At 45.9% G+C, this 20,577-nt stretch overlaps 1 protein-coding gene across 4 annotated transcripts in view; it reads right to left on the reverse strand.

Moving 5' to 3' along the window:
- bcas3 (BCAS3 microtubule associated cell migration factor) overlaps window positions 1–20,577 on the reverse strand; it is a 342,963-nt gene that overhangs the window by 248,331 nt on the left and 74,055 nt on the right. For all 4 annotated transcript variants that reach the window (XM_086126139.1, XM_086126141.1, XM_086126140.1 and 1 more), the window contains exon 16: window positions 8,723–8,873. In XM_086126139.1, the coding sequence (XP_085982265.1) occupies window positions 8,723–8,873 (151 nt within the window). The remainder of the gene's footprint in view (window positions 1–8,722; window positions 8,874–20,577) is intronic.

The raw sequence follows: 20,577 nt of genomic DNA on the forward strand, positions 1-20,577 counted from the left end.
CAAAAATATACACAGGAGTACACTGGAGAAACTAACTCAAAGTCCTGAAAACCACAAGAAAACAAATTAACAAACAGGCAAAAAACCTATGACAAAAACAAAACACGACACATGCACAGAAACACACACACACACAATGATCCAACACTGACTGGTTGAGCAAGCTAGTCCTTTTAACCAAACACTAATGAATGATACAATGACCAACAGGTGTGCTCCTGCAGGGGGAGCCCTACAGTGCCACCTGTTGATCACAAACAGAACCCCCTAACATGAAGTAAGAGGACTCGAAACTCGTAATTGTCAGGGAAGCAAACTAACACGTTGATCAAATGACTGGGAACCACCGGTTTTTGATTCTTATCATGAAGCTACCTTCACTCTTCTCTAGTATGTGCCTGTGGTTCCAGAGCTGCAGACAACAAAATCCTGCTAGAATGGCGTTTTACAGTATTTTTTTAACATCATGATATTTGGTTCGTTAATGTCTGCTTGCACTTGCACAAGTGGAAATGTTTTAAAACATTTGCTGTGTTGGATATTAATTTATAATTTATGATGGTGACAATCCGGCCTGTGTCAAGACTCATAATCTCAAAAGGACATTTTCTTTTTGAAGACAACCAGCACTGAGGTTCCAACAAGCGTAACACAACAGACCGTGGTCGTACTTTAAGGAAACACTGTACAGACTATGGGCTCCTAGTTGTTAATATCGCATTGTCTACAGGGTTCAATACATAATAACATACTATACCGTGCCCTTTGTGGACATCAATGGTGTGGTGGTACACACAGCTGCCTTTGCAACAGGTAACGAAGTTTTGGTTCCTCCTTCTGGATTCATGGAAAGATTGCAGTGAGAAGAGCATCTGGCATACTGAGCGAAAACATAGCCAAAGGAATTGTGTGGTGACCTCCTTTTAACCATAAACCAGAAGAAATGTGTCTAATTCACTTTCACACTTCTTAGCCCATCACTCATCCAGAAAGACTGGAATGGCTGGAAGGTTCTTTCAAGTTTCCTGAGTTCGAGCACTCACCAAAATAGACCCAAAGTCTTTAATGAGAAATATCGTTACCTTTGTCAAAATGATGGTTAGTTTGCAATGTTATCATCACTGTGTTTAACTGCATCATTTTATCTTGCATGACTTTCTTTGCAGTTTTTGCTCTTCCTATATTAAAATACCTCCATTGCACTTTCAAATGTTTTTTTTTTTCTGACTGAATGTCTGTTTGATACATAAAATAACATCCATCCATCTGTCCATCCATTTTCTCGTAAGGGTCGCGGGGCATGCTGGAGCCTATCCCAGCTGTCTGTGGGCAGTAGGCAGAGGACACCCTGAACTGGTTGCCAGCCAATTGCAGGGCACATATCGACGAACAACAGTCCGTGCTCACACTCACACCTATGGGCAATTTAGAGTATTCCATTAACCTGCCACTTATGTTTTGGGAATGTGGGTGGAAACCAGAGTACACGGAGAAAACCGACGCAGGCATGGGGAGAACATGCAAACTACACCCAGAAAGGCGGGAGCCAGAATCAAAACCAGCGCCATTCGGCCACCGGGGCGGCGCATAAATAATCAAACAAATAATTTTATCATCATGATGGTCATGGGCGTGCTGGAGGCTATCCAAGCTGACTTCGGCCAGTAGGCGGGGTTCAACCTGAAATGGTTGTCAACCATTCGCAAATGAACGAATGAATGGATGAATACATCAATAAATATTCATTCAATGGTTTGTGTGAGCTGAGAAAGGCTTGACGCATGTTGAGTCAGAGCACGGGTCATTTAGACTGAAAAAGAATCAAGACTATGACTGGGTGCATTAGTGAGTGCTACAGAGGGTGGGGGAGGGAGAATGCAAGTAGAAAATGGTTTAAAAAAAAAGCGCATGAAATTGACTTGTGAGGGTGATCGCCCCATTCCCAAAGAATAACAGTTCACACATTCATCTTTTACAGTTTCCCCTAATAGCAGCTCAGCCTAGGCCATTAAAGAAAAGGAAAGTGAGGTGATTTGCAAAAAAACTGTTTTGCTTTCTGCCATGTGCTGTCGCACCAGCCTTAAAGCCCCTTTGCAGCCCAGGTCTCTGGGGCTCTGAACGGCAATTGCACTAGTACTTGTTTGACTGTTATATATGTATTAGAGTAATCTCAGGGCACATCTGCATGAGGTCAAAAGGTCTCATTCATCCTCTCTCTGTTGTCTTTCTCATTAACTTGGCTGCACTCTTTATGCATTTGCGTAAAAACGTCTCCAATTGGATTTGGTGGGGAGTGTGTTTTGTTTTTGTGTGTGACAATCTTTCCATTTGGATTTTCATTTGTGTTAACATCATTCCTGGGTGCAGATGGGATGAGTGTCTCGTTGTTTGTCTGCTTGCAAAATCCCCAATTTGACACAGGCAGATATTTTGACATGTTAAAGCTGTACAAGGTGATTTTTCTCAGATGAAATGGCCATTGCAACTAATCAAAAACAAATACCAAGTTGTGACAATGTCAACTTTTGTGACCTGTGAGTTTTCATCAACAGCTCTAGTCGGCTCGGACTCATACTGCCAAATTTTGCAAACAGAAAACACAATGTTTTATTGGATTTCAAGTAGCCAAGGTTTGCCTACACTCAACCAACTCCTTGACATTCATCTTGGCGTGAAAAGAGCAAAACATCTGAGATTGTGTGGGGTTGGGAGCATAGCACAGGGTACAAAGAGTACATTTGGTTCAGAATGTAGGTTAAGCAGCTGGCGTGTTCTTCTGCTGCCCTGCCAAAAGGATGTGCTCATACAGATGTAACTACAGCTGCTGGATCCTTTTCTCTCTGTCACATACACTCATCCACAGAGTCAATCAGGTCGGCCTGTTAAAGTTTGGATTACTTGGGTGCCAAAGTAAGAGGTGCCAGAATGAACAGATGGACATATGGTTTCATTCTTGCCAGTGTGGTGGGAATTGAAACTTGTGATATCAAAAATAACTAGGGTAAAAACCTGCTGCCTCACACTTTATTAATTTAGGACTTATGTTTGATTGTATTATGTAAATAGCATCAAAGTGCATGTGCTTGCATGAGAAAATGCTGTCCAGCTGCATATACAAATACATTAAAAATAAGGCCTCCCCTGAGTGAATGGTGATGCACCAATGCAGAAAATGATCATGACATCCTACTGAGGGAAATCATTCCTATTTGTATTTGGAGAGGTTTAAGACAAAATACAATGTTCCCTCACTTATCGCGGTTGATAGGGACAGGGACCCTGCCGCGATAAGTGAAAAACAGTGATGTAACCTTGGCTCCCCAGCCTAGGAATTTTATGTACCGTATTTTCACGACCATTCGACGCACCGTATGGTTGGGCGCAGTCTCATTAATGGGTGCTATTTCTGTATTTTACACATAGACAAAACGCACTGTATTATTGGGCGCAATTTTAAAGTGGTAAAACATACCCCGGCTTAAACATACGGCATGCATGCGCGCACGCTAAAAACACGTTAGCTTGTAGCATACGGTAGCATGCCAAGACATACAGATACAAGCTAAAAACACGTTTTTAAAAAGGCAACGGAAAACTGAGTTCCGTTGTATTTTATTTAGCCATCGTACAATGTACTCACGTTTTTCGATCAATCATCACCCAGAAATCCATCAAAGTCCTCATCCTCTGTATCAGAATTGAACAATTGTGCAAGTACCGGTAATCCATCAAAAACGCCGTGTTCCCTCTCCTTTTCAGTCACTCTCATTGCCATGTGGCTCCACAGAAATGATGCCGGCTTTGCCAAAAACTCGAACAACAGTGCAAGCAGACACGTTCGTCCAAGCAGCCACAATCCATTCGCAAATTGTGGCGTAACTCGCCCGGCGCTGCCTCTCACTCTTTGTAAAGTTGTGTTTGCCATCGATCATTCATTGTTCCCATGCCGTTCGCAACTTGACTTTGAACGCCCGGTTGATGCCGATGTCCAGCGGTTGGAGTTCTTTAGTCAAGCCTCCGGGAATAACGGCAAGCTCAGAGTTCATTTGCTTGACTTGGTTTTTCACCGCTGCTGTGAGATGGATGCCAAAAGCATAACCGATGGCTTGAAGTTTGAACTGAGCGTCGTAGGCGTGTCTCTTTGTAGATTTTATTTTCGGGGGTTCTTAGAAACCAAAACCGAAGTTGTTTTGCAACAATGCACATAGCCACACTCTATACAGGTGTTGGTACCTGCTTGGGGCGTCCCTTTAGCGTCCACTTACACGCCCACCCTTCACTGATTGGCGGACTTCTTCCCCGCATGCCTGTCCTCACTCACATCTGCCTTTTCTCTCTCTCGCTCTCCATATGTGTATATATATACACGCCCACCCTTCACTGATTGGCTGACTTCTTTGCCGCATGCATGTCCACAGTCACTTCCGCCTTTTCTCTATATAAACAGCGTGTCGGCTGTCAGTCAGGTTTTGGAACTCAGCGCATAGACAAGACGCTCCGCATCATAAGGCGTCCTGTCCATTTTGGAGAAAATTTTAGACTTTTAATGGCGCCTTATAGTCGTGAAAATACGGTAAGTGTATGCGGGTACCAGCATGTTTAAAATATGTAAACAGTATTTATACTTTACACATTTGCGACAAAGACGACAGCAGAACACATATTTACTTAAATCTTTAACTATAAAACCTTATACAGTAATTAATATTCATCAGCATATCCTTTTGAGAGAGACAAAGAGACTCTTGTTCGTCTCACATTACGCCGCTCTGAAAGTGTAGCCGCCGTTAGCCTCCAATTAGCTGCTGGACAGCTATACCCGCGCAGCCGATGTGTTTATGATAAAACAAGTAATCCGTATTGATGAGGAGGAGGCGACGAGAGAAGTGTTGCTTTTTTTTTCAGACAAACCCAATCACCCCCTCTCTTTCTCTCGAAGTAGCTTGCTTGCACTCACTTTCGCTTTCGGTCTCACACTTGCCCTCTCTCTCGCTTATGCACCCCCCACCACCACCACCACCCCAGCCACACACGTAGCAAACACAACAATGTAACTAGAAACTGATCAGAGGCAACCATGGGATGAGATACTGATCAGAGAATAACCCACATGAGACAAAATGGAAGGTGCTGGGCGGGGCTGTGAAGATGCACAGCCAATCAGCTCACGGGATAAATTCACTCGTGCTGTCATTGGTCGACGTCACGCCGGGAACCAGTCATGCATACAGCCACGTACGTAACCTCTGAGTCATAAGGTATTTTTTTCTGAAAACAGTACTTTGGAAAAAAAAAAAGACGTGACGTATTGAAGCTGTGATAAATGAAGTGCGGGATAGCGAGGGATCACTGTAACCATGTATAGCCAAACATTCAATCCAATCCATTTTCTGATCCGCTTATCATCACAAGAGTCGCAGGGCGTGCTGGAGCCTATCCGAGCTGTCTTCAGGCTAGAAGCAGGGACACCCTGAACCGGTTGCCAGACAATCGCAGGGCACAAATAGACAAGCAACCATCCGTACTCACACTCACACATAGGGACAATTTAGAGTGTTCCATTAACCTGCCATGCATGTTTTTGGAATGTGGGAGGAAACCGGAGGACCCGGACAAAGCCCACGCAGGCCCGGGGAGAACACGCAAACTCCACACAGGAAGGCCGGAGCTGGAATCCGAACCTGCACCTCTGCACTGTGAGGCTGACACGCAAACCATTCAACCACCGGGCTGCCCGCCAAACGTTCCATGAAAAAAAAAAAAAAATCCACCAATTTTGCACTGCTCTCAAAAGGGCAAGAAACCGTTGAGGGATGGGACCCGCGGTGGGGATTCAACGTGGCGGAGCATGGTAGCTACCCGGTGGAGCGTGGAATCCGCGCTGTGTGACCCCGACCGGGCTCACTTCCCCTGTAACAGTGCCCTGTGCAGGGCTTTGGTGCTCCAGCGCCCCCTTGTTGCACAGCACTCCCCGCTTAGACCATGCTGCTTTTTTCTAGGGCCGTGGTAAAGTGCTCGGATGGGCTCCCTTGCCCCATGCGCGGATTGATCGCAGTGGTTGTGCACCATGTCGCGAAGCCCAGGCCAGGAGGGCCTCACAAGCGGGTCTTCAAGGATCCATAGCAATGTCAGTAGCCCACCTGATCCGTCTTGAAACACGGGCCAAGGAGTTTGATCTTCCATTCAATTTTCTTTCAAACATTTTAAAATTTGATATGTTCATTTAGTCAGATGTAGGTGACATTTGTACCCCACAAATAATGACACATATACGCACTCACAATTTTGCACCGTCACACATCACATTCATCACTTGACTGGCAGGCCCTTACTGCTCCATTACATTTCTTTCTTCCATATATATTTTTGGGAGCCCCATTTCCTGTAAATATTGTCTTATACCTGTACAGTCTGTGATATTGAGAACCACTGCCAATATATCTGATTTTAAAAAAAACCTTACCATTGAGAGAACAAAATGACCATGTATTAAAGTGATAATTTTACAGTTTACCCCCTGGGACTCGCTGCTCAGAAAAGTATGAGTCCCATTATGCATTTAGAGAGTCCCAAATTTCAAATTCTGAAATGGTCTGCTTATTCAATTGCATATGATAATAACACAAGCAACAACATATACATACAATTATAAACAAATGCTGCAAAAATGTAAATAATTCAGCAGCAGGCCTGAGGATTTCGGAAATTCACGGTAACCGTTTTTCAGTTCCGTCAGATTACCCAATGGGAAACCATGGTAACTAATTTTGGGTTCCGTAAACGTCCATCATAGGAACCCATTTTTCTATTTTTACTGATATTGTTAGAGGAATCTATGAGCAAAACTGTATCATGTTTAAAGTTTCATTTAATGTGGACACATCTAAACGTTTGGGTGCGTATCCAGCACCCCCAAATGCCTGTGCACAAAGGCGCCGGCCACCTGGCCGGAGGGCTGTCCACAATTAGCACGTCAATGCAGGTGGGCGATCACGGGGGAGAGGGTGAAACTCAGTCACAAAAGGGAAATGAATAATTCGGGAACAGCGGTTGAACAACAAAAGACGAGTTGAGAACACCCGTCGCGCCCAGGCGACATTGGCCATCCGCAAGGTCTGTAACATGTTAATTCGATGTAGACCAGACAGAAAAGGCGCCAACGTACTGGTGGTTCAATGTTTAAAAACAGGTAACCAATCACTACCGAGGGGCCGGACCGGGGGTGCGGTATGCAAATATCGGGGGCAGTGTTTTCCTTGTATGTTACAATAAAAGTCTGAATTGGCGTGAAGGGAGCTCGAGTGTGATCGCAGAGCAACTAAACCGTCGTTCGCTCTCAGAGATTTGCTCCCGCCGATATTGAAGACAATTTTCCTGTGTGCGGAGTCATTTCTTTAACTTTGTCCGAGAAAATCTCTGATAGATATTCATAATCAAGAATTCTGAAACTCAAAAGTATAATTTAGTTTCAAGGGTAAATGTTTGAAAACTATGCATTAACAATGAACATTACATCAGCAGTTGTGTACTCCAGGTTTATTCAAAAAAATAAATGGATCAAAATACGGTGTACTCATATGGCATCATGAATACAGCATACCACAAAATCAGAGTATTGTTTCCAATCTCACGCTGCAAAGATTAATTTACTGGTCATCATTAATACAGGTAAGTATTGATGTGTGTGCCTTGACATCCTCTTCCCAAAATGATGCATGTGTAATCTACTATTAATTTGACGAAAGAATCTAACACACATCATCATTAGTTCAACCAACAGTTAACATTAGCATTACTACACCTTGTGACGAATGTTTTATTCCGAAAGTTACCATGCTACAACCAGTAAATTATACAACAACCAAGACTGTTTCATCAGATTTTTCATAGCGATTAGCCTATAGATCTAATGACCAAATTGCCTCGTAATCGTGCCTCCCGTCGTATGTCGCTCTCGTGTTCTGTGCATACATCCCAGGTGAGTTTAGTGATACGCCCTTCGGATGATTCATACGAAAAATCAGACTGGCATTCCCATTTCTTAAATGTCGTAATTAGTAGACCTTTGTGTGTGTTTTTTTGCCGCCATCTCAACCTTTCATCCGCGCGATTCCTCAGTTTGCGGACTAAAATAGCAACCCACATGCGCACATCACATTATCTGTTCCGTCCCCCCCAACGCTGAAAACAAAACAAAATGAAAGTAAATGAGAAGAAACACACTCACACACACCACAAACACACATACAGGCACAGTGAAATTGCGATGATCACACAGGAAAGATTTGATTGCGTACAGTCAACTCGTGTGCGGTGGCTTTTATGGTTAAAGATTTTTCGGTACCGTCAAAATGACGCCACGGAAACGACACGCTACTGGTAACGATCGTTATCGTGAAATCCTCAGGCCTGCCGTAGTTTTTTTTTTTTTTTTTTTTTTTTAAAGACAGACATTTCCTTGCGTCCCAAAAACACACATTATTTGGAACTGTGCGTCCCGCGGGAAAATTATGCATGTAGGACGCGGGACGCAGAGGTAACGAGATGGCTGGTATTAGAATATTAGAAATAGGATGTATACACACACATCTCTCTCTATCTATCTATCTATCTATCTATCTATATATATATATATATATATATATATATATATATATATATATATAATTAGGTGTGTGTGTGTGTGTGTGTGTGTGTATGTGTGCGTGTGCGTGTTACATACCCAGTGCGTTTAGTGATAGTGCCAAGGGACATCGGTTGTTTGATCTGAGCCAGAGGTAGGACAACGGTGAGGTTAGGCAAAGGAGACAATCGTGGATTTGCCATGTTGTTATTGGTGAAGTTGTTGTACAATTCTTGGCTGCTTAGCTTAGCTGAGAAAAAGAAGAAAAAAACGTTTTATTCATATCGTACTGGATGTTATGCGATGAGTCTGTATAGAAAAGGTTCAAATACAGTCAAGCTACACAAGACAAACAATGACAGAAGACGAAAAATAACAGTTGGTCTCCTATTGCAGCCAAAATATGATGAACAAACTTTTGTAATATCGTAGTATATTTTAGTAGAGCATATAATTTATTTTGTGAATGCAAACACTTTGTTTTTCTTCTTTCTTCTTTCTACCCACAATTTTGCTGCTGTAGACTGTAAATTTCCCCAGTGTGGGACAAATAAAGGATATCTTATCTTCTCTTATAATACTAAATTCTGGGAGTTCAGCTCTCCAAAGACGACAGAAAACATAAAAGCCTTCCTGTGGAATTCGGAATAAGCACTGCGAGATGCTTTGCTTTCCAGAGTCTGGCCATGTGTTAATCAAGGTCAATCAGAGTGCCTTACCATTGCTTAATTACACACACAAGGGGTGTTCACACGGCACACATTTGCATCAGTGCTGCACCGACGTATTTTGTTGTGATATATATTACACCGGTGTAAATTTTGTGGAACGTTTACACGTAAAAAGCTGCTTACGAAAGAGAAGCGCGTTAACCACTTGCAGCCCCACTTGCGTTCACACAGGCAGTTTCTGCAGCCGTGCAATACGATTATAATAAGTAAGTCATAATACGGAAATAAAAACATGCGCGTACGTCAAGTGTACTTCCTTTTCACCGCCTTGTTTGTGACATATCGAAAAACCATGGTTTATACTTCTCCGGACAAATCAACGCTGTGGTCTATCAGACACCGTAAAAGGATGAGAGCTAGAAAGTGTTGCAGCTCCGAAACAAAGAGTCTTGTTGGTTCTTTTTAAAACTTTTCAATGACCGCCCCCGAAAACGTAAATCAATGATGACTTCAGTGACACTCACAAAAGCAAACATAATGCGGCAAACAGAAAATCAAGAGAGGAAATCACAAAATAAATTATCTGGGGGGAGGTTGTGAACACACAACAAAGGAACAAACTACACAAACAACTCCGTGACAGTCCAGTCTCCTACAAAAGGAAAGATGACGGAAGTACAACAGAGCACGAAAGCAACGCATTCTACCCGTATGTAATCAACTCTTCTCGTGCGTAGCGAGTCTACCCCTGTAGCGTTCACACGTACCATTTCATATCGGTGCTGCCTCACAAACTAGCATTTACTCACAAGTAAATTTTTAAACCACCTTCTGAGCAGGGTTAAATTTGCTCTGGTTTAAGCTGTTTTCAGGGGCTACACCGGTATAACTTTGTATAAGTGAATGGTATACGGGGGTAGCCCCGTTGCCACACCGGAGTATAAGTTGCCGTGTGAACACCCCTATAGATGACCTGAAGAAATTCCTTTTCAAAACTAATTCCAGGCAATATCCGCAACAATTGTACCTTACCAACAAGTCAACAGTGAGAGTGAGCTTGCACCTCTGAGTTTTCAAGTGTTTTTTGCAAATCTGTTAGTTACACTGTCAACCCCAATTCCATCCATCCACCCATTATCCAAACAGCCACATAAAAATTGAAGTGCAATGCTTGTACCTTTAAACATTGTGGTGCACTAATTGACTAACTCAAATGTATTTAACAAATTTAGGTGCAGAGTGGAAGGCACAAATAAATAATTGCAATGTGTAAAGATGTGTATTTTTAGTCTGAACCATGCCCGATTTTTGTCCTTGGTCCTTGGCCTCGGAGTCAAGTCCTCGGCTTTGGCCTCAGGTTGCCGGTCCTCGGACACAACGAGGGATTAGAGCCTCGAATCCTTCGTCCACAGGTATAAAGTGGGCCAGAGGACCGCAAAAATCATAAAGAAATCAAACAAAATCCATCCAGGGAAACCCACGTTGATGACTTTATCTGGCGCTTTAAGAGGGGCGGGGCTGCCACTGACAGTCAGTGCAACGTGTAAAGAGCGGCAACACAGTTAGTTTCAATCACGGTTCGTTCCATTCGCGATCTGCAGTTTAAATAGCGTGTAAAGCCTTTCTGTAACAGTGGTGTCTTTTATTTAGTTATTTTTGCACAGTCATCACGTTTGTGCGGTCGCACTAGAATGTTTGTTTGAACCAAGTAATTTGCGTTACAGCTGGAGTCAATAATGTCGGCACTTCACTTCCGTGTTTGGCCGTTGGGATTTGGAGTCCTTTTGCTCGATTCCAGTTATGTTTGCTGAATGCTTTCCCATGTTGGGAATAATGAATATTGATAATACATAGTTTAAAATCATGGTTGATTTAATTATTTATTATTATTGTGAAGTTGAAGGGATTAATTAATGTAGTATTAGTGGTAGTGGTAATAATAGTGCCCTGCGATTGGCTGGCAACTGATTCAGGGTGTCCCCCGCCTACTGCCCGAAGACGGCTGGGATAGGCTCCAGCACCCCCCGCGACCCTAGTGAGGATCAAGCGGTTCGGAAAATGGATGGATGGATGGATGGTAATAATAGTAGTACTCAGAGAATGTTTAGAGATTGAGCCACCTCTGCGTCCCGTGTCCTAGACGCATAATTTGCCCAAGGGACGCACAGTTCCAAATAATGTGCGTTTGTGGGACGCAAGGAAATTTCTCAGTCAAAACAAATAAACAAACAAAACAAAAAAAAAACTACCGCAAGCCTGAGGATTTCACGGTAACAATCGTTACCGGTAGTGTGTCGTTTCCGTGGCGTCATTTTAACGGTACCGAAAAATAGTTTAACCATAAAAGTCACCGCACACGAGTTGACTGTGTGATCAACGTGATTTCACTGTGCCTGTATGTGTGTTTGTGGGGTGGTGTGGTGTGGTGTGGTGTGTGAGTGTCTTTCTTCTAATTTACTTTCGTTTTGTTTTCAGTGTTGGGGGGGACGCAACAGATAACGTTATGTGTGAATGCGGGTTGCTATTTTAGTCCGCAAACTGAGGAATCGCGCGGATGAAAGTTTGAGATGGCGGCAAAAAAAAAACTCACAAAGGTCTACTAATTACAACATTTAAGAAGTGGGAATGCCAGTCTGATTTTTCGTATGAAATCGTCCAAAGGGTGTATCACTAAACTCACCTGGGATGTATGCACAGAACACGAGAGCGAGATACGACGAGAGGCATGATTACGAGGCAAGCAGATTTGTAGGCTAATCGCTATGAAAAATATTATGAAACAGTGTTGGTTATTCTATAATTTACTGGTTGTAGCATGGTAACTTTATGAATAAAACATTCGTCACAAAGTGTAGTAATGCTAATGTTAACTGTTGGGAGAACTAATGATGACGTATGTTCAATTCTTTCGTCAAATTGATAGTAGATTACACATGCATCGTCTTGGGAAGAGGATGTCAAGCCACATCAATACTTACCTGTATTAATGATTACCAGTAAATTAATCTTTGCAGTGTGAGATTGGAAAAAAATACTCTGATGATGCCACATGAGTACACCAGTTTTTGATCCATTTATTTTTTGGAATAAACCTGGAGTACACAGCTGCTGATGTAATGTTCATTGTTAATGCATCGTTTTCAAACATTTACCCTTGAAACATTGTACTTTTGAGTTTCAGAATTCTTGATTATGAATATCAGTCAAAATAGAAAAATGGGTTCCCATGATGAACGTTTACGGAACCCAACATTAGTTCCCGTGGTTTCCCATTGGGTAATCAGACGGAACCGAAAAACGGTTACCATGAATTTCCGAAATCCTCAGGCCTGCGACTGAATTTTTTAAATTTTTGCAGCATTGTTTAAAATTGTATGTATATGTTGTTGTTTGTGTTATTCATATGCAATTGAATAAGTAGACCATTTCAGAATTCGAAATTTGGGACTCTCTCAATGCATAACGGGACTCATACTTTTCTGATCAGCGAGTCCCTGGGAATCGCTGCCGGTGAACTGTAAAATTATCACTGCAGAGATTACCGCTTTTTCTGCATTCAGTGATTGACTTCTATACAAACTCATTTCTCAACTTGTGTTCCGTGCCATGTCATGCCTGTTGAGTGTTGATTTACTTTATATTAAGAAACTAATGCACAAAAACATTAATTCATAAATGTATATCATATGCTTTTATTTTTGTTTTTCTCAGTATAAATAACACGTACCCTGACTGTTCTACTCTTTGAATAAAAACACTTCATTCAAGCGTTAGGGAGTGCAAGGGGTTATGATGGAGGGGTGTTGCAAATCATGAAGACCTGCCAAGTGGTATGATAGCATTGTTTTATGCATGTCCTCGGCGAGGCCTCAGCTTCAAAATCAGTCCTTGGTCCTTGGCCTTGGCCTCGGAGGCAAGTCCTTGGTCTTTGGCCTTGCCCTCGGAGGCAAGTCCTTGGTCCTTGGCCTTGGCCTCTGAAAATTTCTCAAGTCCTTGGCCTTGGCCTTGCCTCGGAGTCAAGTCCTTGGCCTTGGCCTTGGGTTGCCGGTCCTTGGACACAACATTGATGCTTAGAATACCCAAAGTTCAGGAAAAATACCGTCGGCATTCATCAGGTAGGGAGTTGGTAAACTGGAAAAAAAAACAAAAAAAAACTGTTTACCATGTAAATGGAGATCTAATGGCAGTTCTACTGTTCCAAGGTGTGTGGTTTGAAACCAGTTTGAATCAAATGCCCATTGTTTAGCACATTATGCTCGAGGGGATCCTAGAAGTTATGGAAGGCATATAGAGTGATCTGCAGTGTCATGGTTGGAGACAAGTCTGACTGGAGATACCCCTCCAATCCACCGGTTTAAAATACACATGCTCAAGACCTTTTTAAGAGCCACAGTTCTGTGTCAATACTTATTTGTCATGTCCCTGTTCATCGTAGTTGCTTGTTCTCAGTCCTTGTGTGTCTACATATCCACCCATCCATCCATCTTCTACCGCTTAACCGAGGTCGGGTCGCGGGGGCAGCAGCTTTAGCAGGGAAGCCCAGACTTCCCTCTCCCCAGCCACTTCTTCTCGCTCTTCCCGGGGGATCCCGAGGCGTTCCTAGGCCAGCTGGGTGACATAGTCTCTCCAGCGTGTCCTGGGTCGTCCTCGGGGTCTCCTCCCAGTGGGACATGCCCAGAACACCTCACAAGGGAGGCGTGCAGGAGGCATCCGAATCAGATGCCCAAGCCACCTCATCTGGCTCCTCTCGATGTGGAGGAGAAGCGGCTCGACTCTGAGCCCCTCCCGGATGACTGAGCTTCTCACCTTATCTCTAAGGGAGATTCCGGACACCCTGCGGAGAAAGCTCATTTCGGCCGCTTGTATCCGGGATCTCGTTCTTTGGGTCACGACCCATAGCTCGTGACCATTGATGAGGGTTGGAACGTAGATCGACCGGTAAATTGAGAGCTTCGCCCTTTGGCTCAGCTCCTTCTTTACCACGACAGACCGAAACAAAGTCCGCATCACAGCAGACGCTGCACCGATCCGCCTGTCGATCTCTCGCTCTCTTCTGCTCTCACTCGTGAACAAGACCCCAAGATACTTAAACTCCTCCACTTGGGGCAACATCTCCTCCCCGACCCGCAGAGGGCACTCCACCCTTTTCCGACTGAGGACCATTGTTTCAGATTTGGAGGTGCTGATTTTCATCCCAACCGCTTCACACTCGGCTGCGAAACACTCCAGTGAGAGTTGGAGAGCCCTGCTTGAAGGAGCCAACAGTACCACATCATCTGCAAAAAGCAGAGATGCAATACTGAGGCCACCAAAACGGACCCCCTCAACGCTTCGGCTGCGCCTAGAAATTCTGTCCATAAAAGTTATGAACAGAATCGGCGGCAAAGGGCAGCCTTGGCGGAGTCCTACCCTTACTGGAAACGATTCCGACTTACTGCCGGCAATGCGAACCAAACTCTGACATCGGTGGTATATGACCGAACAGCCCGTATCAGGGGGTTCAGTACCCCATACCCACAAAGCACCCCCCACAGAACTCCCAGAAGGACACGGTCAAATGCCTTCTCCAAGTCCACAAAACACATGTAGACTGGTTGGGTGAATTCCCACATACCCTCGAGGACCCTGCTAAGGGTGTAGAGCTGGTCCACTGTTCCACGGCCGGGACGAAAACCACACTGCTCCTCCTCAATCTGAGGCTCGACTTTCTGACGGACCCTCCTCTCCAGCACCCCTGTATAGACCTTACCAGGGAGGCTGAGGAGTGTGATCCCTCTGTAGTTGGAAGACACCCTCCGGTCCCCCTTTTAAAAAGAGGGACTACCACCCCGGTCTGCCAATCCAGAGGCTCTCTCCTTGTTGACCACGCGATGTTGCAGAGGCGTGTCAACCAGGACAGCCCCACAACATCCAAAGCCTTGAGGAACTCCGGGCCGATCTCATCCACCCCTGGGGCCTTGCCACAGAGGAGCTTTTTAACCACATCGGTGACTTCAACCACAGAGATAGGAGAGCCCACCTCAGGGTCTTCAGACTGTGCTTCCTCCAAGGAAGGTGTGTTGGTGGAGTTGAGGAGGTCTTCGAAGTACTCTGCCCACCGGTTCACAACGTCCCGAGTCGAAGTCAGCAGCGCCCCATCCCCACTGTACACAGTGTTAGTGGTGCACTGCTTCCCCCTCCTGAGACGTCGGATGGTGGACCAGAATTTCCTCAAAGCCGTCCAGAAGTTGGCTTCCGTGGCCTCACCGAACTCTTCCCACGCCCAGGTTTTTGCCTCGGCGACCACCGAAGCTGCGTTCCGCTTGGCCAGTAGATACTCATCAGCTGCCTCTGGGGTCCCACAGGCCATGAGAGGAGCCTACTCACCACCAGGTGGTGATCAGTTGACAGCTCAGCCCCTCTCTTCACCCGAGTGTCCAAAACATGTCCTGCTGTCAAGTGCACATATGGACACCCTTATGTTTGAACAAGGTGTTCGTTATGGATAATCCTTGACAAGCACAGAAGTCCAACAACAAAACACCACTCGAGTTCTGATCGGGAGGGCCGTTCCTCCCAATCACGCCATTCCAGGTCTCACTGTCATTGCCCACGTGAGCATTGAAGTCCCCCAGCAGAACAAGGGAGTCCCCAGCAGGAGTACTCTCCAGCACACCCTCCAAGGACTCCAAAAAGGGTGGGTACGCTGAACTGCTGTGTGGTGCGTATGCACAACAACAGTCAGGACCCGTCCCCCCACCCGAAGGCGGAGGGAGGCAACCCTCTCGTCTACCGGTGTGAACCTCAATGTACAGGCACTGAGCCGGGGGGCAATGAGTATGCCCACACGTGCTCTGCACCTCTCACCGTGAGCAACTCCAGAGTGGAAGAGAGTCCAACACCTCTCGAGAGAACTGGTACCAGAACCCAGGCTGTGTGTGGAGGCAAGTCCGACTATATCCAGTCTGAACTTCTCTGCCTCACACACCAGCTCGGGCTCCTTCCCTGCCAGAGAGGTGACATACCATGTCCCAAGAGCTAGCTTCTGCAGCCGAGGATCGGACCACCAGAGTCCCCGCCTTTGGCTGTCGCCCAGCTCACATTGCACCCGACCCCTTTGGCCCCTCCCATGGGTGGTGAGACCATGAGAAGGGGGACCCACGTTGCCTCTTCGCGCTGAGCCCGGCCGGGCCCCATGGGTGTAGGCCCGGCCACCAGGCGCTCGCCAACGAGCAATGTGACAAGATTTCCCACAACTGACCGTCGGTCAAAATGCTCAATTTGCTTTCGAGCGCTGTCCACAAATGGTTCACATCCTACCTCACAGACAGGGCTTTTATACTAAATGTGGATACCTGTTTCTCTCAGGTCCATTTAATCCTATGTGGTGTGCCACAGGGTTTGATTTTTAAGACCATTATTTTTTAACCTGTAAATGATCCCTCTTGGTGATGGCATCTGGAGACATGGAATCAACTTCCACAGTTGCGCTGATGCTACACAGTTGTACATGTCTGTGTCTCCTGGTGACACAATAATAATAATACAGTGATACTCCTCTACAACGAAAGCTACATGGGTGAAAATACCCCCATAGTGTGAAAACATTTTCATGCATGAAAGCCATTCCCACTTTTCTGCTCCCCCTCCAACAAAAAGTCCCCCTGCTCCGTTATACAAAATCTTTTTCTCTGCTCTTGCCTCACAACAAGATTCACTGCAACGAAAACAAGCCTTCCGCAGAAGTCTAATCCAACCTCAGCATGCCACAGCGACCTCTACTGCTTCATTTGGAAACGGCAACAGCAACCACCACAATGCTTCACACGTGCAGTAATACAGAAGTATTTGTTTCAGACGCAGCACGAACGTTACATTGCTCGAATGGCGACAGAACGGACCTTTGCATCCCAAGGAGTTAAGAAAAGAAAAGCTTTAACGCGTGAAGACTGGATAAAGGTAATAAAAATGTAAGATGGAGGAAGCAGAATAAATGACATTATGCAATAAATTGATGTAAGTCAAAGTAAATGCTGATCGTAAATGTCGCAATTTCTTTCGCTTTTTTTCTTTCTATACTGGCAATATGAAGTGTCAAATGAGTGTATACTTATACTTATTCACTATTGGAATAAAAATAAAAATTACACATATACGTTTTTTTGTGTGTTCATGTTTACGTCTGAGATCAAATTTGCTACAGTGAAAAGCCCCCTGATGTGAAAATGTTCTTGCTGCAAACATGATTTTGTTGTAGATGAGTTTCATTGTACATTTTATTTACAGTATAAGCACCTTTCACAACACTCAAGGGCACTTTACAATCAAGAGCAAAATAATAAAACCACAGATAGCCAATGGATGGACTTAGTAATTGTACCTGAGATGTCATACCCTTGATCTCAGAAAACGTTCTCCATCTTAACCAGGACAAAACTGAATTTTAGTCATCGGACCTGAACGACAGGGAGGGAAACTTTTATGTAAACTAAACTATATATATCTTTTGTGTCTCGCTCAGAAAACACTTGAAAACGGATTCAGAAAGGCCAGACGAGTATGAACTCATTCAGTACCAGCCAATTCTAAGTCTGAAAAGACATAAAAACATATTTGGGAGTGAATGAGTTTAACCTGTCACACAAGGAAGAGATTTAAAATGCAGATGGTCGATTACCACAGCCCGACAGAAAATATTACAGACTGTCTGTCACATATTGGCAGAAGTGCTTGACCTATATATCAGCAGTCAACTTGAAGCATTTCAACCAAAAGAACAAGCTGTATTTTGCAGAGAATTTAGCACAATGGACTATCCATCCAGGTCTCACTGTCATTGCCCACGTGAGCATTGAAGTCCCTCAGCAGAACAAGGAAGTCCCCAGCAGGAGTACTCTCCAGCACACCCTCCAAGGACTCCAAAAAGGGTGGGTACGCTGAACTGCTGTTGGGTGCGTATGCACAAACTACAGTCAGGCCCCGTCCCCCCTCCCGAAGGCGGAGGGAGGCAACCCCCTCATCTACCGGTGTGAACCCCAATGTACAGGCACTGAGCCGGGGGGGAATGAGTATGACCACACCTTCTCTGCGCCTCTCACTGTGGGCAACTCCAGAGTGGAATAGAGTCCAACCCCTCTCAAGAGAACTGATACCAGAACCCAGGCTGTGTGTGGAGGTAAGTCCGACTACATCCAGTCGGAACTTTTCTACCTCGCACACCAACTCGGGCTCCTTCCCTGCAAGAGAGGTTACATTCCATGTCCCTAGAGCTAGCTTCTGCAGCCGAGGATTGGACCGCCAGGGTCCCCGCCTTTGGCTGCCGCCCAGCTCACGCTTAACCCGACCCCTTTGGCGCCTCCCATGGGTGGTGAGCCCATGAGAAGGGGTCCCACATTGCCTCTGAGCCCGGCCACCAGGCGCTCGCCAACGAGCCCCACCCCCACAGGCCTGGCTCCAGAGGGGGGCTCCGGTGACCCACGTCCGGGCAAGGGAAACTGGGTTCCATTTATTTAGTTCATCATAAGGGGTTTTGTGAGCCGTGCTTTGTCTGGTCCCTCACCTAGGACCTGTTTGCCATGGGTAGCCCTGCCAGGGGCATAAAGCCCCAGGCAACTTAGCTCCTCGGATCATTGGGACACACAAACCCCTCCACCACGGTAAGGTGACGACTGACGGAGGGGGTGGTCCCTCTTTTAAAAAGGGGGACTGGAGGGTGTGTTCCAACTACAGAGGGATCACACTCCTCAGCCTCCCGGGTAAGGTCTATTCAGGGGTGCTGGAGAGGAGGGTCCGTCAGGAAGTCGAGCTTCAATTTGAGGAGGAGCAGTGTGGTTTTCGTCCCGGCTGTGGAACAGTGGACCAGCTCTACACCCTAAGCAGGGTCCTCGAGGGTATGTGGGAATTCACCCAACCAGTCTACATGTGTTTTGTGGACTTGGAGAAGGTGTTTGACCGTGTCCCTTGGTGAGTTCTGTGGGGGGTGCTTCGTGGGTATGGGGTACCGAACCCCCTGATACGGGCTGTTCAGTCACTATACCACCGATGTCAGAGTTTGGATCGCATTGCCGGCAGTAAGTCAGAATAGTTTCCAGTGAGGGTAGGACACCGCCAAGGCTGCCCTTTGTCGCCGATTCTGTTCATAACCTTTGTGGACAGAATTTCTCGGCGCAGCCCAAGCGTTGAGAGGGTCTGTTTTGGTGGCCTCAGTATTGCATCTCTGCTTTTTGCAGATTATGTGGTACTGTAGGCTCCTGCAAGCAGGGCTCTCCAACTCTCACTGGAGCGCTTTGCAGCCGAGTGTCAAGCGGTTGGGATGAAAATCAGCACCTCCAAATCTGAAAGAATGGTCCTCAGTCGGAAAAGGGTGGACTGCCCCCTCCGGGCAGTGGAGGAGTTCAAGTATCTTGGGGTCTTGTTCACGAGTGAGGGCAGGAGGGAGCGAGAGATCGACAGGCGGATCGGTGCAGTGTCTGCTGTGATGCGGACTTTGTATCGGTCTGTCGTGGTAAAGAAGGAGCTGAGCCAAAGGGCGAAGCTCTCAATTTACCGGTCGATCTACCTTCCAACCCTCATCTATGGTCACGAGCTATGGGTCGTGACCGAAAGAACGAGATCCCGGATACAAGCGGCCGAAATGAGCTTTCGCCACAGCGTGTCCGGACTCTCCCTTAGAGATAAGGTGAGAAGCTCAGTCATCCGGGAGGGGCTCAGAGTCGAGCCGCTTCTCCTCCACATCGAGAGGAGCCAGATGAGGTGGCTTGGGTATCTGATTCGGATGCCTCCTGAACGCCTCCATGGTGAGTTGTTCCAGGCATGTCCCACTGGGAGGAGACCCTGTGGACAACCCAGGACATGCTGGAGAGACTATGTCACCCAGCTGGCCTGGGACCGCCTCGGGATCCCCCGGGGAGAGCTGGAAGAAGTTGCTAGGGAGAGGGAAGTCTGGGCTTCCCTGCTAAAGCTCCTGCCCCGCGACCCGGCAGTAGAAGATGGATGGATGGATAACCACCTTCGAACCTTGACAGAAGTGGAAAATGGTGTGACTGTCAATACTGTCCGGAGAGGATTTGGGGTTTAGGCGGTGGTTTCTCTCTGGCCCCTCTGCCATACAAGCTTGAATGAGGGATTGCTGCAACGGTGGTTGTACTTCCGCACACTACTACTGCGAAGAAAGCTGAAACTCTGACAGAGTGATCATTGGTTCAACGTGACCTCCCTGACTATCGACCTTCTCCCCCTATTGCTCAGTTTAGACTGATTGCCATGTTTGAACGTATTTGCGAAAATGAAATCTCTCTGATGCTG

This window comes from Hippocampus guttulatus, chromosome 12, assembly GCF_054856545.1.
Source record: "Hippocampus guttulatus isolate MCC_2025c chromosome 12, RoL_Hgut_1.0, whole genome shotgun sequence".
NCBI lineage: Eukaryota > Metazoa > Chordata > Actinopteri > Syngnathiformes > Syngnathidae > Hippocampus > Hippocampus guttulatus.